General features: G+C 35.8%; 2 protein-coding genes across 10 annotated transcripts in view; one reads left to right on the top strand and one right to left on the bottom strand.

The window, feature by feature from the left end:
• LOC127848054 (zinc finger protein 117-like) overlaps positions 1-9,713 on the top strand; it is a 29,426-nt gene extending 19,713 nt beyond the window's left edge. For 3 of the 5 annotated variants that reach the window (XM_052380343.1, XM_052380340.1, XM_052380339.1), the window contains 2 exons: positions 1,209-1,374; positions 3,286-9,713. In XM_052380343.1, the coding sequence (XP_052236303.1) occupies positions 1,209-1,374; positions 3,286-4,532 (1,413 nt within the window). In that variant the 3' untranslated portion in view covers positions 4,533-9,713. The remainder of the gene's footprint in view (positions 1-1,208; positions 1,375-3,285) is intronic. The other 2 variants (XM_052380342.1, XM_052380341.1) reach the window with 2 other exon arrangements.
• Positions 9,714-17,244: 7,531 nt separating this feature from the next.
• The window catches only part of LOC127847936 (uncharacterized), a 44,278-nt gene continuing 37,544 nt past the window's right edge, over positions 17,245-23,978 (bottom strand). For 3 of the 5 annotated variants that reach the window (XM_052380172.1, XM_052380168.1, XM_052380169.1), the window contains exon 6: positions 17,245-17,382. In XM_052380172.1, the coding sequence (XP_052236132.1) occupies positions 17,260-17,382 (123 nt within the window). In that variant the 3' untranslated portion in view covers positions 17,245-17,259. Of the gene's footprint in view, positions 17,383-18,304; positions 18,352-23,978 lie in introns of all 5 variants that reach the window. The other 2 variants (XM_052380170.1, XM_052380171.1) reach the window with 1 other exon arrangement.

Genomic DNA, 23,978 nt, shown 5'->3' with positions numbered 1-23,978 from the left:
TTACACAGTTATGCTTTTATGTAGTGACAAAGTAACAGTTGGGGACATCCGTGCCTTGTGGACACATGTCTTGTTCTGCAATAATGTGTGGCAAAGTAAGGTTCCTTTGTCTGGTTTTTCCTATATGGAATATGTATTCCTAAACTTTAGTTTTAATGCCTCTAACTGCATGGCAGATTTTGCTGCGACTGATTGTCCATAGTGTGTAGATGTTTGTTAAATGAGTAATTTCAACTGCGACAGTTTTGGCTAAATTTGGATTTTTTTCTATGTGTCTGCTGTAGAATTAAATATTGATTCGTCCATGTCCAAATATGTTTCTTGGGTATTTGTATCTGTGACTCATTTCAAATTGATGTAATTATTTTGTGTTTTATAAAATCATGCTCGCATGAATAGATTTCTTGTGAAATTCAGTCATTATTTAAATTAGTGTGCAATTCAACGATGTGATGTACTATACTATTTTACATGAATAAAGCTTAACAAAATTAAGAACAAATTATTAAGTCTGTTTGTTCTGTTGAAAATATTGCATGATGACTGCTGCTGTTTTGTTAAGAAACGCATTTGTTGCTATTCTAGTCTAACAATTGAATTTCGCTCTTAAAGCGCCATTATACGATTTTATCAAATATTTACGAATTTATATAAAATGTGTAAAAAAAGTATTATACATATATTTCAATATAAATTTAAATAAAAGTTAAGAAGAACATGTGTCGAAAAATGAGAAATACTGGGTAAGCCAGATATTTAATTCTGAAATCGAAAATAGCTGTACAGTGCAATTCACCAGCATGTATATAATCATGCATGTACGATGTTAATCTTAATATAGTTTTTACGGATCATTTTTATATCCTGCAACGATATCTATTCATACGACACACGAACACTAACTCCGATCCTAATAAAAAGACGAATGCTTCGGTTATTGTAGGAAAATATGTACGAAATAGCTTCGTCACAATCGGCTCGGGGCGCTATTTGTCTTTGCTGCATTTTATCAAATTCGTCTTCAAACTATAATTGTTCCTGCCTATTTTGTGTTATTGTAACATTTTTTTATCAATATATTACAATTTAACATATATAAAAATTGAATAATCTCGCTTTAAAAACAAGGTATATCAGGTTTCATGTTTTCTTTTGTGTACATCTTGTTTAGTTATTTGTTTTTGATGGTAAGATTCTATGCAATTCAGACCTTAAAGGAAGGCAAACCAAGCCACGTTGTGGATGTCCAGAACAAGGCCGACTCTAACTGGATGAGATACGTGAACTGTGCAATGACGAAGGCAGATCAGAACCTTGTAGCGTTTCAGTACAAAGGAGGAATCTATTACTGCACATTGAAACCAGTTTCACCAGGTATACAAGCATGTTGTAACACTTAAGATAGGACTATTTCATGATTAGTCTGATTAGTGCAGTCTCACATTGGCAATACGGGTTTAATTAGAGCAGTCTCACATTGGCAATACGGGTTTAATTCCCTGTACCAGCGCATATGAGTTTGCTCGATTGTCACCTTACAGGAAAGGTGTGGTTTTCTCCGGGTTCTCTCGAGTTTCCAAACAGCACAAGGCCGCACCAATATTAAATACCTTGGGTATTAAATAAAAAGTTGGACATTGGAGCTATAATTCAAACTTCTTCTCAAGTCTGAGATCTATCTGAGATTCACTCCAGGACCTTGCATACAGCAGCCTCTGGCCTAGAAAGACCTTATAAACGTCAAGATATGAGCACGTTTTTAAGCCCCCGAAGGAGGGCATATAGTGATTGGACCGTCCGTCTGTCTGTCTTTCCGTCACACTTTGTGCTAAGGTTTTGCGTTTATGCGTTTTGGTTTCGAAAAAAGCTCACAACTTCTATGTCGCTTCAGATAGCAACTTGATTTTTGCCATGCATGTGTATCTCATGGAGCTGCACATTTTGAGTGGTGACAGGTCAAGGTCATCCTTCAAGGTCAAAGGTCAAAAAACAAATCCAAGGGAAGTAATAAGCTTCAACGTGAGATAATTATCTGTACCTGCCAAATGATAAAAAAAATTATAAATCAAAACGGCGCAATAGGGGGCATTTTGTTTCTGACAAACACATCTATTGTTTTTATTTCCTTCTCTTTTTTGTTCCATTGCCAATAATTATTTGAATGTTAAATTATCTTTCATATTATGAGCTATGAAAAACAAAATGTCTTTGGCAAAGATAGAATATTACATGACCTCAGTTTTGTTGTCGAGGTTTAAATGACAATAAAAGAAGGTGTGCACCAAACATGAGTATTGAAAGTGAAAAAGGTCGATTCTTTTCTAAACAACATTTGTTAGTGTGCCTTCCGTGTAACATCACTAATTGATGAGGATTATAAAATCGCATACATATTATTTTTTTTTTTAAATACTACAAAGTTTTTCTTTCTCTTTCTGAAAATGTAATAAGTTGACGCGAGTTTGAAATTGTAGTAGAAAGTTATCAAATTAATGCATGTTTATTTTTCAAAAAAAGTTGGACACTAAGAGATTAGGGATGTAACAAAAATTGTCTGGTCAAAGAAAGCGTGCGACACATGCACAACAATACATTTTAGGAAAGTCCAAGCAAATCCAAGTTATAGAAAAACCTGCTTCTCACTATGTCTTGTTGGGTATGAGGCTATTTAAATTGTGAACACATAAACAAATAATTGGGCTGTGCTATGTGAAAAGGGGTTTAATGCATGTGCGTAAAGTGTCGTTTCAGATTAGCCTGTGCAGTTTGAAAAGGCTAATCAGGGACTACACTTTCCGCGTTTATGATATTTTTCATTTAAAAAAGTATCTTCTTTGCAAAAACCCAGTTTAGGCGGAAAGTGTCGTACCTGATTGCCTGGCCTGTGCAGACTGCACAGTCTAATCTGGGACGACACTTTATGCAAATGCATTAAACCCTCTTTTCATAGAATGAGGATCAATTGTTTGTTTGTACACCTTGCCTTTATACTCTACCATTCCATTTGAAAAATAAAAAAAATAAAAAAAAATACAAGAAACATAAATTACTTAAAACATTGCCTGACTTCAAGCATGTCCTACATTTCAGTCCAAGAATCAAAACTGTAGAATATGTTGAGATATTAAACAATTACTAATAATATAATGTAATAAAAGTAACGCACATGTTCATTTCCAGAAATAAATATGGGGTATATTTCACATTTGTGACACGGTCTAGTTAAGGTATTAATTGTTTCTATCGCATTTTTTAAATACATTGTTCATATTTCTATTGCTACAGGAGAGGAACTGCTGGTCTGGTACGGAGACGAATTCGCTAGAGAACTTGGCCTCATCAGTGACAAAAACGTGTGCAGTTATTCCAGTAAAGACAGTGGTCACTTAGAGATACACATGAGGAAACATACAGGAGAAAGACAGTACACATGTGAGGTGTGTGGCTATTTATGTAAAAAGAGTGGTAGCTTGAAGACACACATGAGGATACATTCTGGAGAAAGACCGTACACGTGTGAGGAGTGTGGTTATGCTTGTAAACAAAGTGGTGTGTTGAAGAGACACATGAGGATACATACAGGAGAGAGAAAGAACAAGTGTGAGGTGTGTGGCTATGAATGTAACAGGAGTGAAAACTTGAAGACACACAGGAGGATGCATACAGGAGAGAAAGAGTACAAATGTGAGGTGTGTGGTTATGAATTTAATCATAGTGGTAACCTGAAGACACACATGAAGATACATACAGGAGAGAGAGAGTACAAATGTGGGGTGTGTGGTTATGAATGTAACCAAAGTGGTACCTTGCAAAGACACATGAAGATACATACAGAAGAGAGACCGTACAAGTGTGAGGTGTGTGGCTATTTATGTAAACTGAGTTTTAACTTGCAGAAACACATGAGGATACACACAGACGAAAAACAGTACAAGTGTGGGAAGTGTGGCTATGCATGTAAACGTAGTGGAGATTTGAAGAGACACATGATGATACACACAGGAGAAAGACCGTATAAGTGTGAGGTGTGTGGCTATTTATGTAAACAGAGTGGTAGCTTGAAGACACACATGAGGATACATTCTGGAGAAAGACCGTACACGTGTGAGGAGTGTGGTTATGCTTGTATAGCAAGTGGTGTGTTGAAGAGACACATGAGGATACATACAGGAGAGAGAAAGAACAAGTGTGAGGTGTGTGGCTATGAATGTAACAGGAGTGAACGCTTGAAGACACACATGAAGATACATACAGGAGAGAGAGAGTACAAATGTGGGGTGTGTGGTTATGAATGTAACCAAAGTGGTACCTTGCAGAGACACATGAAGATACATACAGAAGAGAGACCGTACAAGTGTGAGGAGTGTGGCTATTTATGTAAACTGAGAGGTAACTTGCAGAAACACATGATCATACACACAGACGAAAGACAGTACAAGTGTGGGGAGTGTGGCTATGCATGTAAACGTAGTGGAGATTTGAAGAAACACATGAGGATGCATACAAGAGAGACAGAGACTGTACACGTGTAAGATGTGTGATTTTGCATGTAAAAAAGTGGTCACTTGAAGAGACACATGATGATACATACAGGAGAGAAACTGTACACGTGTGGGGTGATTTTGCATTTAAACAAAGAAGTTTGTTGAAGACACATATGATGATGCATACTAAGTGTTTTTCCCATGCCGTTTTAGCGTGGCGCGGCGCCATGCCTTTTTTGAAGCGCCACGCTGCCCCCTTTCAAAGCCATTTAGCGCCACCCTGCCCTTTCCAAAGGCCGCCGCTCCGCCATTGCATTAGCACCCACTGTTTTCCGCCCTTATTGATAACATCTTTATTGCCCCTTGACCAAACTTCTAAGCCGACTAGTATCAGATTATGGCCCCAAGGCAGCGAAGGTTCGCGCGGCTGTGAATTAGTCATGCGTGAAGAACCCCGTGTCAATACCAATCGATAATGTCAGAGGCTATGTTATACCAAGCGCACTAATCGCTCGGTGATGTTACTTCGGAGACTTTTGATGAAAAACTCGATGTTATCCTCGTGGAAATTGTGCATTTCATGCATAATTCAGTTATATCAAAACATATATTTTAACGCATATTTACATTTGAAAACACAAACAAATTAATTCTTTATCGCTATCGTCTTTAAGATACTAATTGAATAAAATGCGAATCGCGTATTAGGCGGACGTATTTTACGATTTTACGTTGCGATGCGCACCTGTCGCTAAATCATTTTAACAAGATGGCGGACATGCATAATTAAATTGTGACTCGGCAAAAATGGCAAATAACGTCGTAAACGATCGAATTAACGATGGAGATCATACATTTAGATGGAAATAATGAAATGTCTGTGATAATCAACAATGCATTAACATATTTTAGATAGCAACAACATATTTATGTTTAATCTACTCAGTGCTTGTATGTCACGGAAACGAGTGTTTGCATATTGTTAGCGATCAATTTACTCGCAATGTTTAACATCTGACAAGAGTATCGTTAGAAAATGGGATAAGACGAACATGGTTTCGTTTATATGTTAGTGCATCTGTGTATAATCAGATTCATTTGCATATATTGCTTTATTATGTTTGTCGTGCTGTACAGTGTATTGAAGCAGCATGGAACTTAAATGTACATTGGAAGGTAAATATATTAATATAAATCAAAGTAAGTTAAATACAGCAATTACCATTAAATGTGCTTGTTTATATTTTTTCCACAATGCGATTACATGTTTCTCCCTAATTCAGATATTCACGGAACTTTTTTGCCCTTTTTTGCCTAAACTGCGCGCTAAAATGTCCTTTTTGAAAGTAATGCGCCATGCCCCTTTCCCTCCTTGGAAAAACACTAGCATACAGGCGATAGACCATACACGTGTTAGGTGTGTGGTTATTTATGTATCCAGAGTGATCGCATGAAGAGACACACGAAGAAGCATGCTTGGTTATACTTGTAAAGATATTGGTGATTTAAGAAACGCATGAGGATACATTCAGTAGGAAGACTTTAACATGTGTTAGGTGTGTGGTTATTCATATATCCATAGGAGGAAGACTTTACAGAGTGTTAGGTTTGTGGTAACCCATGTTACCAGAGTGATCCCTTGAAAACTTGATGATGCACATGATGATATATAAGACTATAAGAGAAGAAAGAGCTAAACATGAACATATACAAAAATCTCTGAAGCCAGTAGAGAGATCCAGTGACGCATGTTATTGTGCATGACTTTATGACGCAACAAATCATTGCTTTGTTAGAGCTGCATTCAGTCTCAATTTTAATTTACTCGTCCATTGTTTTTTAAAATTTAATATGAACAGTGCCTCATGCATCTCGTTACCTGCATAGCCCATCTTCAAATTGAAAACACCCATAGCTTAATTCACTGTACACTTCACTGCGGAAAAATGGCGTTCTTTTGTTCATATTTAACATGAGTTTCATAATTTGCATTTTAAACCCCATTACTACTCAAAATAGACGAAATTTTCGTACAATATTTCGTAAAATAAAGTTAAACAATTAAACATCAGTGTACTTCATGGTCATTGCCGAAATTTGAATGCCAGATGTGGTCTGGTAAAAAAGATGATGGTTAATACAAAATGCTCGTTATTAGCTCTACTTTTGGAAGAAAAATGAGAGCTATGCTACTCGCCCCATCGTCGCCGTCGGCGTCGCCGTTGGTTAAAGTATTTTATTAAGTCAAATAACTTTAACACTATCAAAGATAATTAACTCAAACTTGGAATACTTCTTTATGGCAACAAGACAATTGTGTAGGTCAAGATGCATAACTCTGTCAGCATTATTTCAGAGTTATGTCCCTTTTTATACTAAGAAAATTGAAAATTTGGTCAGGTTTTGTGTTTAGATCCACTTTATTCCTAAAGTATCAAAGCTATTGCTTTCATTCTTGCAACACTAACTATCATAAGGGGACTGTGCAGGCAAAGTTATGCAACTCTGACTGGCATTTTGACAAAATTATGGCCCCATACATCCTTAGAAAATTGAAAATTTGGTTAAGTTTTGTGTTTCGGTACATTTGACTCCTAAAGTATCATAGCTATTGCTTTCAGACTTGGAACACTCGCTAACTATCATAAGGGGACTGTACAGAACAAGTTGCATGACTCTGGTTGGCATTTTGACGGAACTATGGCCCTTTTTTCACTTAGTAACATCGATTATTTTGTTAAATTTTGAATTTACATGCACTTTACTTCTAAAGTATCAAGGCTATTGCTTTAGTACTTCACATTCTTTCTTACTATTATGAGGGTACTGTAGCTGGCAAGTTGAATTTGACCTTGACCTTTGAATGACCTTGATTCTCAATGTCAAATAAGTAAATTTTGCTTAAATTGCCATAAATTATTTATTTAGGATTTGATTCATACTTTGACAAAACAACACTTGCCTGACATACCACAATGGACCCCACCCAAACCATCCCCCACGCCCCACCCCAGAATTCCCCCCCCCCAAAAAAAATATTTTTTCCTTAGCAGTTGAACTGTCCGTCAGTCTGTGCGTCCGTCGGAAAACTTTAACGTCGGTCATAACTTTTGCAAGATTGGAGATAGAAACTTGATATTTTGGCTTTCAATGTTTATCTCATGAAGCTGCACATTTTGAGTGGTGAAAGGTCAAGGTCGTCCTTCAAGGTCAAAGGTCCAATATATGGCGTCTGTCCGAAAACTTTTACATTTGTCATAACTTTTGCAATATTGAAGATAGCAACTTGATATTGGGCATGCATATCTCGTGGAGCTTCACCTTTTGAATGGTGAAAGGCCAAGGTCATCCTTCAAGGTCAAAGATAAAGGTCAAATTTTGCAATATTGAAGATAGCAATTCGATATTTGACATGCATGCGTATCTCATTGAGCTGCACATTTTTAGTGCTGAAAGGTCAAAGGTGTAGGTCAAAGGTCAAACTTTGCATTATTAAAGATAGCAACTCGATATTTGGCATGCATGCGTTTCTCATGGAGCTGCACATTTTAAGTGTTGAAAGGTCAAGGTCATCCTTCGAGGTGAAGGTCAAATGTTTCAATATTGAAGATAGCAACTCGATATTTGGCATGCATGAGTATCTCATGGAGCTGCACATTTGGAGTTGTGAAAGGTCAAGGTCATCCTTCAAGTTCAAAGGTCAAATTTTGCAATATTGAAAATAGCAACTCAATATTCGGCACGCATGCATGTCTCATGGAGCTGCACATTTTGAGATGTGAAAGGTCAAGGTCATCATTCAAGATGAAAAATCAAGGTCAAAGTTAAAATTTTGCAATATTGTAGATAGCAACTCGATATTTGGCATGCATGCATATCTCATGGAGCTGCACATTTTGAGTGGAGAAAGGTCAAGGTCAAAGGTCAATGTAAAATTTTGCAAAATTGAAGATAGCAACTCGATATTTGTCATGCATGTGTATCTCATGGAGCTGCACATGTTGAATGGTGAACGGTCAAGGTCATCCTTCAAGGTCAAATGTATGGCTTAAAAGCGTCGCAGTTGGAGGAATTGTGTTTCACGAACACAGCTCTTGTTTTCTTCTTATATTTTAAATATTATCTAATAAATTACCACACATTATTCCCCCTCAACCCCCCTCCCCTACACACACACAAAAAGAATTAATTTTTTTTTAAACATGGTTAAAAAAACACAAATATGTATTTTTATTATTTTATTTTTAAACGACCGTCCAACCATCCCACCCAAGCTTTTGCTATCAAACTTTAAATATAATCTTATTAGTTTGTTTTATGTCTTTACAAATGTTGAGTAGATTGTGGAAAGATACCTGAACTCAGAATCGTCTATAATGTACCACTTCTTTAAAACATAAGCGATCAGTATGTTTCAATTATGGTCCTCTTCCAGTTAAAATATGACTATATTACCGTGACCTTATTGAATATGAACAATTACCACATGATGGCTTACGTTGTACTGTCAAGCACTCGAAAAGTCGAGCGCGATGTCTTCTGACAGCTCTTGTTATTATTATTTTTCATATTTAATTTCATTTTAATTTCCCGCAACGATATCTAATCATACGACACATGATCACTAATATGGTACCATTTTAGTGTTCGTGTGTCGTATAAATAGATATATTCGCGGGAAATTAAAATGGAATTAATTGTGCCACAATTAAATAAAAACGAGCATTTTGTATCTACAAAAATCTATGTAATCATACTACATCTAGCGTTGAAATCGTGGCTATCGCTATAAGGAACACTGATTGTTTAGGTGTTAACTTTATTTTACGAAATACTCGTTGATTTTGAGCGCTATAGAGGCTTTAAAAAAATACTTTTGTTTAATCTTAGATAAACAGTTTTTATTATCTTTGAGAGCAGATGGTGGAGTTCTTAAATTTGGGTTGGTTTAAATTCGCTTCCGTTCAGAGGGGTTTTCATAACATAGGCTTTCTCTCGAATAATTAGAGTTCTGTTGGTTTCTTGAATGTCATTTACGACAAGAAGATAATTGCGTTGTTCATTTTTACCTTTGTTAAGGTTTGCACAATTTTTTTTTAGTTTTTTGTTCATTGTGTTCTACGTGTTTTACTCTCGCTTTTATGATTTTTCCATCAATATGTTTATAGTAAATGTCTTCTTACTCTTGCTTTGAATGATTTCACATAAAATAATGTGTTTGCGATGGTATTTGTGTTATGTAATTTTCTATAGAATGTGTCAAGATCATGTCGTGTTTTTCTTAGAGTTAGCGTGTGTGTTTTTTCATTTATTTCAATGAGGCGTTTCTTCTTGTTATATTGCGTTATCTCCAGTATTTGGGTTTGCATCTGTGTGTTTAATCTAATGTTTTATTTTATCTCGATATTGTGCATATAATAAAATGCACATTTATTACTGTGCATTTAATAAAATGCACATTTATTAGTGTGCATATAATAAAATGCACATTTATTAGTGTGCATATAATAAAATGCACATTTATTACTGTGCATATAATAAAATGCACATTTATTACTGTGCATATAATAAAATTCACATTAATTAGTGTTCATATACAAAAATGCACATTTATTAGTGTGCATATAATACAATACACATTTATTAGTGTGCATATACTAAAATGCACATTTATTAGTGTGCATATAATACAATGCACATTTATTAGTGTGCATATAATACAATGCACATTTATTAGTGTGCATATAATAAAATGCACATTTATTACTGTGCATATAATAAAATGCACATTTATAAATACTTCTGTACCGTAGTACTGGTAAACCAGCTAACCCAGGAAAACAGTGTTGAGTTTGTAAACAGACCGCCATGATATGAATGAAATACTTTTGAAAACGGCCATTAAACAACTAAACAAAGAAGCAAACACTTTTTGGGGGGCCTCGTGTGATGTGCTAACCCTCATTGAAATCATTATGATCACCATGGCATACTAGTTTGCAAAAAGTTACCAAAAGTGTTCAAAGGCCAAATATGCATGCTCCAGCTACCAATCTATTCCACGCAATTTAACAGGCCATGCACATAATAGTACAAACTGAACGAGAAGTTTTCACGGGCCATGCCTGCTAGTGTTATTTAACTTTCTTTCCAACTTTTTATAAATCTGCTAAATAAATAAGGTAGGAGTGCTGGGACACACTCAGGGTCCTCACATAATGCAGTCATTTGCGCGGAAGAACATCATAAACTTGAATTACACGCTTGATTGATTCTCGGCGAATCATACTTGCATGATGTTTATCTGTGTAATTATGCTTTTACCGTTTATTGTATGCGTGCTGTTATATACCTTTAAATGGACTTTTTAACATGGCTAAATGACAATTGTAAAAGATACGTCATGGATTCAAAAACAACTACAACTATATGCATTACATTCGAACAAGCAAAATAACACTCCAGAGTAAGACAAAAGTAAAAAATACATGTACATGTAGTGTTTCTTTTATTGATAGCCATCAATCGAAATCGGAAAATGGTCGAAAAAGCATGTGTAATGGTTTACATTTGCATTTATAATTAAGCGTTTTAAGTATTTTATAGACAAACAACCTTTCAAATTCAAAGCCTGCGTTTTGTAATGGTAGCACGTTGTCTATTTGTTATAGTGGTCCTAGGTTCTAACATTAGGGCATGCACATTTTTTGTTGTTCGCTTGCGAACAACTAAGGTTGATACAACGCGTTTCAAACCAGTTTTCCTAACTACGATAAACCTGATAACTGCCGCGTCTGCCGCATCTGTGCCGAGAAAGAGTTGTATAATTTATGCAAGAGGTTTGAGTTCTTCAACTATATTCATTCGCAAATGGAAACATAATGTGAATATCGTGTTAAATAAAATATTTTTGAACGGAGCATATATAGAAAAGAATCAATAAACAATGTTTGTAGTCTACGTGTTGCGGAAGAGAATGCTTATGAATGATTAAAATAGTCCACTATCTGCTGCGTCTTAATGACGTGGTATTTTTGCTCAAAAAAGGTCATTCATAATCTGAGGCTATTAATAGATGCGGGAAAATAAAACTTCTGCTGATAAACAAGGAACATGGAGAGTCCAATACATTATCACGCGTAATTTGCGTAATCTTGTTGATAGTTCTACTAAAGCAAGGTTAAATTTTATATGTCTGCGAAACGTTCTTTTGTTCTCAATAGATAGCGGCCGATCTCTTGTATTCACAGGTGCTAACAACGCAATAGTATAAGTTTAAGTTTGTTTATATTCACAGTTCCCAATTTATAAAACTTTAAACATGAGTTCACCAATAACTACAGGTATAATATATACCACGAAGAAAATGCTTTATAATCGCTTAAACCGAATACATTGTATAAAAACAACTAAATATAATAAGAAACATCTTTTAAAAAGATAATCGGCGAACATGCTGACTTCGTAATAAAGTTTGAAATTGATGTTTCTAAATAGTTAAATTGAAAAAAGTTAAACAATTGTGTGTGTGTTTTCACTTGTAAGTCGCATATTCACCGCATGAAATGTGTGTTAGTATAGTCACATTCGTGTAAGTAGATACAAATTATGCTACGGGAGTTCACATCATATGTGTCCTCACATGGCTTCTTATGAGTTTATTTCGCCACCATCGAAATATATCGTGTGTTTATATGTAACACACAGTTTTCTTTCGAAGCATTCAAATCACACTTTCATAACCGCGTCATGCGAAAATATGTCTTAGAGCGTTTCGTCCAGCGTAGCTCAAGCCTAGCCTGTGCATTTGCGTAGTCTGGTCAGAGGCGATGCTGTCCGCTATAAAATCACTCAATGTTTTATGGTCTCATTGTGTATCTCCTGACCAGACTTAGACATGCGCAGGCCGGGTGGGCTATATCTATGATGGGCGCATATGACATAAGACACATTTTCGCATGACGCGGGTCTTTTAAAAACTTATTGCGAACAGGCAATTAAGGGTAGCCTATTCAGGCGTTCAGGAACGATTTCCAGACGTGCTGACCGAGTACGGCAAAAAGTTGTGGTTAGATAATTAAACGATTTTCCATTTAAACGTGACACTACTTATTCGATAGTGTTGTTGTTGTTTTTTCATCTTGAAAGCAAAACTGTCTTTATCGCTAGTCAATAATGACTTCCCTTGACGAGTTAGTGACCGAGTACAAATCCTGAGATTCTACGAGATGGATTTTAACGCGTAATTGTAACTGGGCCACAATTTGTGTCTTATGTGTCGTTTAAACATTCAGAGAGTAGTCCGGAATTCCGTACATTGAACAGTGTTACATCCATTACGCTATGCAGAGACACAGTGATGCAGCCAAATTTCAGGGGATATCTCTCGAACCAGCCTATACAATATTCGAATGTATTAATGCGTGCCTGCTGGCGTTATGTAGAGGTCATTTAAGGTGAAAAGCTGGGGAAAACAGCTTTGCCGAAAAAGCGCATGAGTGTTCTATACCGATGATAAGGTCAGAGACTGGTTGACACCGTTTGAACTACTAGGGTAACAAGTAATGCATAAAGAACAAAGTACGGGTCAACAGCGACGTCTTTATGACTACCTAATTCGTGAGTAAAAAGTATTGCTTGCAGATTCATTTATTTTTTTTATTTTGATCAATTATCTTGTTGTTTATTTGGAATTTGTATATGGTGTCAAAACAAGTTCTGAAAAGGGAATTTCCATCATGAAATATATTCTTAGTGTGATAGGTATTCGATACTCAGACAATTTTCATTGAATAAGATGGTGATTGCAAATTTTCTTTTATATTAACTGGTTCACATTATACAATTTTCATCATATTATAATGCTTTCAGAACGTCTAAAAAAGAGACATTTGTTGTTATTTTGTTTCAATTATCTATAGAACATAAATATGATGATAAACAGTGCGCACATCTCGACCTATGCGTTAAGACACACTCTATTTAAATTTGAATGGGTTGTGTTCATTTGCAACTTGCGATTTGAAAAGATATAAGATAATTTTGAAAAATGAGTTGCGTCTAAGATTATGCAATAGCGAACAACTTCAGTGCTTTCAGCTCTTTGATTATTATCTTTTTTGATTGTGTGTACAATTAATAACCACAATTCCAAATAGTCTAGTTGTGTTTGTAAATTCATTTATTGACATTTAAATAAACGATTATCTGTTATTTATTATCTTTAAATGAATGGCAAGACTGATGTCTGTAAAGCGTCACTCTCCACATAATTACAAAAAACTACTGCATGACTCATTAATCATTCAATAAGATTTTTTAAATAGACAATTGAATAATGTCATTAAATGGCATGTCACAATGACGTCAGTTTGACATGTATAACTCATACATGTCTGTGAGGTTCTACGTTAAGTAACGTTTATTTGAAGAGTAAATGAGTTATAGCGTTGGTGATGATTTGTATATAGTTATATTACATATGGAATAGAAGCGATGTCCCAGCGGGCAGCCTCCGGACAACGGTTACTGTAGAAAAATGTTTCTGTAAAATATGACAGTCCAAGGCCCATAACATAACAATGAAATCAATGGACCGGAACGAATTTCGCAAATCAATGGACCGGAACGAATTTCGCAAATCAATGGACCGGAACGAATTTCGCACTTCATATTTAGGTCATTATGGTAGACTCACAGACTTAAATTTGCAAAATATCTGAAAGCGTTTGCGTAAAAAGACTCCGTAAAACGGTTAGTATATGTGTCTTGTTCTGAGAAAACTGGGCTTAATTCATATGCGTAAAGTGTCGTCCCATATTAGCCTGTGCAGTCCGCACAGGCTAATCAGGGACGACACTTTCCGCTTAAACTTGATTTTCGGTAAGAAGGGACTTCCTTCAAACTAAAAATACCATAAAAGCGGAAAGTGTCGTCCCTGATTAGCCTGTGCGGACTGCACAGGCTAATATGGGACAATACTTTACGCACATACATTATGCCCAGTTTAATCAGAACAAGACTCATATAGAAAATTTCTAACTGCAATCTAGGTATTGTAGACGATTGTGATAATGTATCTGTGTTGATGATGGTGAACGTAAAAATGCGTAGTAGTCGGGAAACATTTTATAAGGAATTTACTTTAAAGGGGCCTTTTCACAGAATAAGGCATGTTTTGAAGTTTGTCATTAAATGCCTTATATTGATAAATGTAAACATTGGATCTATAAAGCTCCAGTAAAAAATCAAGAATAAAATTTAAAAAAGGAAAAAAAGTAGACCGAAGCAGGGCTCGAACCCGTGACCGCCGGAGTCCTGGAGTAAAAACCAATTAGACAGCTCGGCCATCCTGCCAAGTATGTACGTGAGGCTTATTTTATACTTCATATTGTAGTTTCTCAAAATTAAACGAACACAACAGAAGTCTCCAAATTATTCAATCGTTTCGCGTTGCAACGCTTTATAATTTTCAGGTTTATAATTGCTATATTGGACCATGGTAAATGTTCAGTATTACTGTTTCCTCACAAATATCATCACTTAAACGAAAACTTTGCGAATCTGAAACAACTTTTTCAATTTTGTAAATTTACCAAAACGTGAAAAGATCCCTTTAAAACTGTGGTGGAGGTTTGAAGTTAAACTACATCGCCTTCAATCTGTGATTTTAACCCATTTATGCCTAGCGTCTAGAAAAAAGGCCTTGGCAAACAGCGTTGACCTAGATGAGATGCCGCATGATGCGGCGTCTCATCAGGGTCTGCGCTGTTTGCTTAAAGGAATGTCTGCAAGAAATATTCTAAATATAGAAATAAATATACTAGACCTCCCAATTTTTTTTAATAAATTGATCCAATTAAGAATGATGGGAGAGTCCATTAGGCATAAATGGGTTAAGCCTGTCATGCAGTCTTCATACGGATTTCATGAACTAGGCCATTGCCTTTTTAAAAACACTGTGTAGTCCTATCGAGTTTTTTCCTTGTACGTAACACATTTCGCTTGAAACAATAGTAGTCGCCCATAATGCCGTTATTATAGAGCTTTTCTCACGAAGGCGTTTATTTATAAAAACATGAATTACTTTTGTTACTTCGCAGGCTATGAAATGCTAAAATCCCCCAAACCCCAAACAATATACGCTTCATCAGGTTTTCTTCAAGGCCAAGCTTAGTCCACAAGACGACTCGCTAGCGCTCGATTGGTCATTGTCGTCTCGGGTACTACTTTACTGTACCCCGGGTACTCTTAAGTATACTCAAATGTACCCCGATAACGGTAAATATACAAACACGAACCCGAGAATTCTAACGCAAAATTAGTCGTTGTTAGCTTTTTTTTTTAATTAATTATGTTTATAATTTAATCAATACTCTGCAAAATAGCCTGCATATTATCGAAAATCTTGCTCAAAAAGCATGTTGAGGAAGTGTTTTTTCCAGGAGAATTTTGAAGCGCGTTTTACGACATCGGATTTTGGGCGGGAATAACACTCGGGTACAGTCTAAATTGGCCGGGTACGTGTTAGTCCGTACCCGGGGGTACATTAAAGAATACTTATGAGTACCCGGGTACATTTAAGTAGTAGCCGACAATGACCAATCGAGCCTCACTAGCATTGTATCTATCCTGATACATCGGCTATCTCCGGACTCCTCCGCAGATTTAAGCAATAAATTGTCTGCTGATCCAGAGAGGCATAATATATTTAAACAGTACAACTACGTTCAGTTAAACGTATGTGCGTATCAAAGTGGTCAGGTTAAGTGGATAAGAAGACTTACTCGACGGCTTTATTTATATTTTATAATTCATGCTAAGTCGTTAAGTAGACTAATTAGACGTCGTTGCATACTTTAGCTTTCTTGCTAAGTCGTTAAGTAGACTCATTCGACGGCTTTGCATATTGTAGCTTTAGTGATAAGTCGATAAGTAGACTCACTCGACGGCTATGTATATAAGCTTTGAAACTAAGTGTTTGATAAGACTCATTTGACGGCTTTCATAATTTAGCTTTCCTGCTAAATCGTTTAATAGACTCATAAGACGGCTTGGCATATTTTATCTTTTATGCTTAGTCGTTAATTAAACTCATTAGACGGCTTTGCATATCTTAGCTTTCGTGTTAAGTTGTTAATTAGACTTATTTGACGGCTTTGCATACTGTATCTTTCTTGATAAGTAGTTAATTATAATCATACGACGGCAATCATTGTATGGGCACGGATGGTCGAGTGGTCTAAGCAATAGACTTTTACTCCCGAGTCTGTGGTTCCAGCCCAGTTAAGGGTTACTTTTTCTTTCTTTATTTATTTTTATTATTGTGTTTTTTTACTGGAGCTTTTTGGATCCAATGTTTGCATTTATCAATATAAAGCATCTAATGACAAATTTATATACATGACAAAATCTGTCGAAAGGTCCCTTTAATTGACAAAGTCAAGTTCGAACTTCCGAGTCGAAATATTACAAATTATATACCAACTTTCGCTTTCGACTTTGGTATGTGATATTGTAATTTTAACAACTATGTTGTTCGAATCTTCGATATCGGCGGAAATAAAGAATATATTCAACTCTATGTATTAGCAAAAATGCAAATCAGTCGGCCTTTTGTATCGCATTTATTATGGCAATATCGACAAACAAACATCACTAAAAACCAAAAATATTTCAAGTCAGAATCAAAATAATGTACTTCCAGAGGGAGGTCAGACTCAACCATGTTTAAGGTCAGACTCAATAACGGTTACATAAAACTAATTTTTTGGAGTCATAATCGAGTTGAGAATATTACACAATACAATGCGTTATTTTCGTCCGTGTCCGTGGCAGGGGAACATACAATGCGATATTTTCGTCCGTGTCCGTGGCAGGGGAACAATTGCCTCAAAATCTGGAAAATAAAACACGATGATTATTGATATATTATTATACAAGAAATATCAATGAAGAATGGTCTTATTAGCAATTGGTTAATTAATTATATATTTTAATGCCAGAAACATGAATGAGGAATTGCTTTTAATAACAATCGCTATAGCACAAGTAGATTATTTACATATTATAATGCAAGAAATACCAACGAGGCATGGTCTTAGATACGATTGCTATAACACAAGTTAATTAATTACATATTGTAATGCAAGAAATATCAACGAGGAAGGGGTCTTAGATACGATTGCTATAATACAAGTTCATTATTCACATATTATAATGCAAGAAATATCAACAAGGTAAGCTGTGAATAGTTTCAATTAACCGATGAAATATAATCATTTATATTTTCCTGGCTACTCTTAAGAAATGTTTAACAATTGTTCTTGCACGCTGAGAAAGATCAACGGTTATGTTAAAGGTTGAGAGAATAATACTATCGACGCCGTTAATGCAATTATATATTATTATATATATATATATATATATATATATATATATATATATATATATATATATATATATATATATATATATATATATATATATATATATATATATATATGAAAACGATTGTAAGAAGTAATCTTACTACGGGAAGCGTTTACCATACATTTTTTATATTAAAAGAAAACGTAAGCATAAAATTCTTATGAAACTAATTTAGTACATGAACGCTATTAATTTGACTCTTAGTACTTTTTTAATACTTATCAATTATTTACTATACTAATTTTGAAACACGCACATTTATTTGTAATTATGTAAATTTGTATATTTTATTAATTCTGATGTAAGTCTTCAGATGAATCGGTTACGACGAATCATAGAGGCATGCAGACATACACCGAAAACTGCAGCCACGGTACAAGAATACCTACTGTTGTATAGTAGTGTTCGAACTCAGGCTTCTCCAAAAGACCATCGGCTGCGAATGAAAATAATATAGTGTTCGAAATATATACAAGAAAACACGCACATGAAAATATTGTGTTTAAAAAAAGAACAATACAAACACACACATGATATAAGATTGTGGTTGATAAACAAGCAAAAAAACACAAGTGAAAATATATCGTGTTTGAAAAAAGATTAAAAAAACACAAGTTAAAATATTGTGTGTTTGAAAAACAAGCAACAAAACACAAGTTAAAAATTATTGTGTTTGACAAACAAGCAACAAAAACGACGAAAAGGACTTAAAAACAATGAGGAGCCATGTAGGTCTGTCGGGATTCTTTGCATAAACTTCGAAGAAAATTCAGCAATCGTAAACGTAGCTTGACGTTTGAGTTGCAGAATGGTATCATAAATAAACTGTGTGGAACCATTCTATACATAGATGGTAGAGTCACTACGTTATTGTCACCTCTATATTAAGACGCATCACATTTCCCTGGTTTGGAAAATTATGCTTCCGCCAAAGAAGTTCTGCGTAGGAATGAAAATGTTAATAATGAAAGAAAAATAGTTTTTTATTGTGTGTTTTAAACGGAATGTTGTGTAAAGAAATTTTAATTAATTATGTTTAAATTTGATTTTGAATCTCTATTAAGACTGATAGCGATTATCAGAAGCACGATTACCTAACCTACTTTCGCTTTCACTTTTCACTTGTAAAAGAAGTGCTACCCACAATTCCTTTCGCGTTAGTACACAGGTCAGTAAGACCGGTGTGTACACAATGGTGGGAACGTTTTTTCAACCCGTACGAATACTTCTCGTCTCATCAACTGAGAGGAGTATTCGAGAAACAGCGATTATTTCCTTCCGTAAAAAGTATCCGTTAAAGGGACTTTCCCGATTGAGTAAAAACTACAAAATTTCCAATTACCTTCTAAAGAATCCAGAAACGGAAGGAAAATTTCGTCAATTTTTTCGTCAAAGTGCATTATATATAAGTTAACAAATAAATGTGCACATAAGCTGAACATTACACGCCAAAATACATTGACACGAATATTTGAATTTATTTGTGGAATTTATACAAAGCCAATCTCAAGATTTCACGACGCACACGATCTAAATGTCAAGGTTTTTGCGGTATTTTTTCCCAATTTGTACGGTACAGGTACTTTTCCCAATTTGGCAAAAACATTGCAGCGAATATCTTAAATCTATTCTTCGAATGATCTGGCCGTACTCCGTTTATGACCCCAAAAAGTGAAAGATACAAAGCACATACCCCGTTCTAACTAGCTTTTTCATCAATAAAATGCAACTTAAGCATTCAGCATAGGATCGTTATCGGCGAAAGTAATGTCACAAAGACAGTATACCTTTTTTTCTTGGTATGGTTGAAACCGAGAAGAATGTCATTTTATTGATCTGATGAAACATGATCTGATATTGAAGACAATTCTTTTTATATATCTCAATGCGAAAAGTATTAACATAAAACTATTTACATCTCATGCATGTATAATATGATATGTCTGTATATTTTTATTTTAACGGGTGGCCTTTAATTAAGAAATAAATGATATTGTATTGAATTATATTGTATTGACTTATATTGTATTGTCTTTTATTGTTTTGTTGTGTCTTGTCTTGTATTGTATTGTATTGAATTGGCTTGTATAGCGTTACAAAAAGCCAGGGCCTCTTTCCGACATAATATTTACATCATTTTTATGAAACTCTGCGTTCATCATTTGGTCATTTTCGGTAATAACCCAAAAGAAAGTAATGACCTAACGACAGTCATGATATATCGACTACTTCCGGAAAGCTCCGTATGATTTACTTTTAAAAACCGTCAATCTTGACTATCTCCGGAATCCTCCGTAAGATTTCAATCGTGATACATCGGCTTCTCCAGACTAAATCATCTGCTGATTCAGAAAAAAATCGTATGTGCCACCGGATTTATTCTTATAACAAGACAGGGTTACCAACAAACATTTTACCACCTACCGTTCTTACATCGTGACGCATCGACTATTTCCGGAATCCTCCGTAAAATATATATTTGTAATAATCGTCCGCTGATCAAGAGTGCATTTAAACGTACCAACCACCATATTGTCACCACATACCGTTTTTATCAATTTTGTGGAACTCTGCGTTCATTTCATCGATGTCCAGACTATCATCATTATCCGGGTCAAAGTGCGAGTACATCTTCTGGTTGATCTCGAAGAATAGCGCCTGCGTCGTGATACTCGGCGAAACTCACGCAGGTGTCGTCTGTAACGAGACAAAAACCACGTGCAATTAACCACGTAACATTAACAACGTGACATCGAGTAATGATCTATACATAGAAACTCGGTCTCAACGTTCTGGTACTCTGCGAAACTCACGCAGGTGTCATATAGAACGAGAGAAAACCACGTGACATTAATAACGTGACATCGAGTAATGATCTATAAATAGAAACTCAGTCTTAACGTTCTGGTACTCGGAAAACTCACGCAGTTGTCGTCTGCAACGAGAAAAAAAGTGTATCACGTGATCGAATGCATAAGGTTGCTGATACTGATTTGATAACATTGATTTCTTGGATTGACGGATCCGCGACAAATAATGTGAGCCGTGCTCTTTGAAAAAGAGGTTTAACGAATGCGCGTACAGTATCGTCGAAGATTAGCCTGTGCAGTCCGCACAGGCTAATCAGGGACGACACTTTCAGCATAAACTTGATTTGTGCTAAGAAAAATATTTTCTGTAAACAAAAAATATCATGAAAGCGGATTGTGTCGTCCCTGATTAGCCTGTGCGGACTGCACAGTTTCATCTGGGACGACACTTTACGCACATTCATTAAACACAAATCTATCTCACAGAACATGGCTCATATGTTTGGGGAATGATCATGGCATTATTTATACGGCTATTCATCCCTATCCCTGGGTCAAGTAGGGAAGCGTTCAGTTAATGGCATAAGTGTGTGCACTAAGTACTTGTAAACCAACTTATCAAGAAAAAAATATGTTGGTTAACTGACCATCTTCATGTTACAGAAGATTTCAATTGGTGAACTGACCCTCTTCGTCAATCGTGATACATCGACTTTCTCCGGAATCCTCCGTAAGATAGGCAGATCTGAGCAATAAATTGTCTGCTGATCCAGAGTGCGCATTCGTATTAATGAAATTCTGCAGAAAACGGCGAAAAATAACGAAGAAACAACCCAAAACCGGTGCTGTGTTTTGCGGTGCTTATTAACAACGTTCACCTATGCCATGTTTATATAAGTCGTGTTCTGAGAAAACTGGGCATAGTTCATGTGCGTAAAGTGTCGTCCCAGATTAGCCTGTGCAGTCCGCACAGGCTACTCTGGGACGACACTTTCCGCCTAAATTTGTTTGCCCAGTTTTCTCAGAACACGACTCAATTAAAGATGTATTCCGCAAGTGTAACGTATTTATAATACAATTGTAAAAATGATGTACCCGACGTTAGAGCAGAAGGAATTAATTTTAAAAAGTCCATAATAAATTTCGCATTCTTTAAATGAGAATTAATCTTTATTTTTCAACGTATTTTATTCATATATTTATTTTAACAAAACAAATTCGCTTTAATCATGTAAGTTCTAACGTTAATCAGATCAATCGATTTAAAACAACAAAGATTCAGTGAACCATTGATAATGCGTGTAAACAGAAAATATGTAACGGGAACAAAATAAAAGGTCAGTTTTGACCGCTTTTTACACAATATGGCGAATTTGAAGTTTGAAATTGGAAATAACATTTTGTGTTTTGATATTTGTTATATGGCATGCACAGTTTTGTATCATAAGGGAAGTTTCATATTTAAGTTGTTTTTATATGATTTATTGTTAAACTGATATAAACAAAAATAAAATAAACTAGAAATGGCGCGGCAGAGGCCGACGCGTATCCCCACGCCGAATGTTTGACCTAGGTGTGCCCCAGGGTTGGTAATGGGGCCATGCATAGCTGAGATTGACCGTATTGTCATAAGAGAAGTTCATCATCAATTAGAAGTGAATTGGTGTAGAAATGAAGAAGTTATAGTAAAAGGCAATTTTGGGTGGTTGTGACATATGTGGGCAGGGCGCCCCTGGGTTGGTAATTGTGCCATGCATAGTTGAGATTGACCGTATTGTCATAAGAGAAGTTCAGTATCAATTTGAAGTGAATCGGTGTAGAAATGAAGAAATTATAGTAAAAGGCAATTTTGGGCGGGTGTGGTCTATGTGGGCGGGGCCCCAGGGTTGGTAATGGGGCCATGCATAGTTGAGATTGACCGTATTGTCATAAGAGAGGTTCAGTATCAATTTGAAGTGAATCGGTGTAGAAATGAAGAAATTATAGTAAAAGGCAATTTTGGGTGGGTGTGGTCTATGTGGGCGGGGCGCCCCAGGGTTGGTAATGGGGCCATGCATAGTTGAGATTGACTGTATTGTCATAAGAGAAGTTCAATATCAATTTGAAGTGAATCGGTGTAGAAATGAAGAAATTATAGTAAAGGCAATTTTGGGTGGGTGTGGTCTATGTGGGCGGGGCCCCAGGGTTGGTTATGGGGCCATGCATAGTTGAGATTGACCCTAATGTCATAAGAGAAGTTCAGAATCAATTTGAAGTGAATCCGTGTAGAAATGAAAAAATTATAGTAAATGGAATTTTTTGGTGGGTGTGGCCTATGTGGGCGGGCACCCCAGGGTTGGGATTGGGGCCATGCATAGTTGAGATTGACCCTAATGTCATAACAAAAGTTCAGTATCAATTTGAAGTGAATCCGTGTAGAAATGAAAAAATTATAGTAAATGGAAATTTTTGGTGGGTGTGGCCTATGTGGGCGGGGCGCCCCAGGGTTGGGAATGGGGCCATGCATGGTTGAGATTGAACGTATTGTCATAAGAGAGGTCCAGTATCAATTTGAAGTGAATCGGTGTAGAAATAAAGAAGTAAATGTAAAATAACCTAAAAAAATGAGTGATAATTTCTGACGCGGCCCCACCCCAACCGCTATAACTTTTGACCCAGGGGTCAGATCAAAATTCCAAATAGTGCAGGGTCGCACATATGCTCATAGCTACCATGTGTGTAAGTTTCAAGGTTCTAGTGCTTTTAGTGTAGGAGGAGATAGTGGCCAGGACGGACGGACAGACGGACGGACGGACGGACGGACGGACGGCGGAGATAACCACAATATCCCCACCTTTTTTTCAAAAAGCGTGGGGATAATTAGATAATATTTAACGCACCAAATCAGGAAGTCTTTTAAAATACATCATAACTCTGAATGTGAGTACTCGGATTTTTCTTCAAAATGTAAGATACCACAAGGGAAGTAACTGTTAAAAATAATTCAACAGTTAGATAGCAGAGTTGTTTCCCTATTAATCTTTTTTATGGAACTTGAAACCAAAATTTTGTTAAGTTTGAATGATGTTTTGTTCATGTACGGTTGAATAGATTTATATGAAAAACTTATAAATCTAATTTGATTAATTGGTATTTTCTGCAAAGTAGATTCATGAACAAATTATCACAGTGGCTGTGAGTGTATAATGATTCGCTCACTTTTTTAATGGTTAGATGACGTCATTTAAACGTGCGTGTGAATGCACATCAATTA

This window comes from Dreissena polymorpha, chromosome 10 (assembly GCF_020536995.1).
Source record: "Dreissena polymorpha isolate Duluth1 chromosome 10, UMN_Dpol_1.0, whole genome shotgun sequence".
Lineage (NCBI taxonomy): Eukaryota > Metazoa > Mollusca > Bivalvia > Myida > Dreissenidae > Dreissena > Dreissena polymorpha.
Note: the sequence above shows the minus strand (reverse complement) of the source record. Positions and strands in the feature narration are given on the sequence as shown.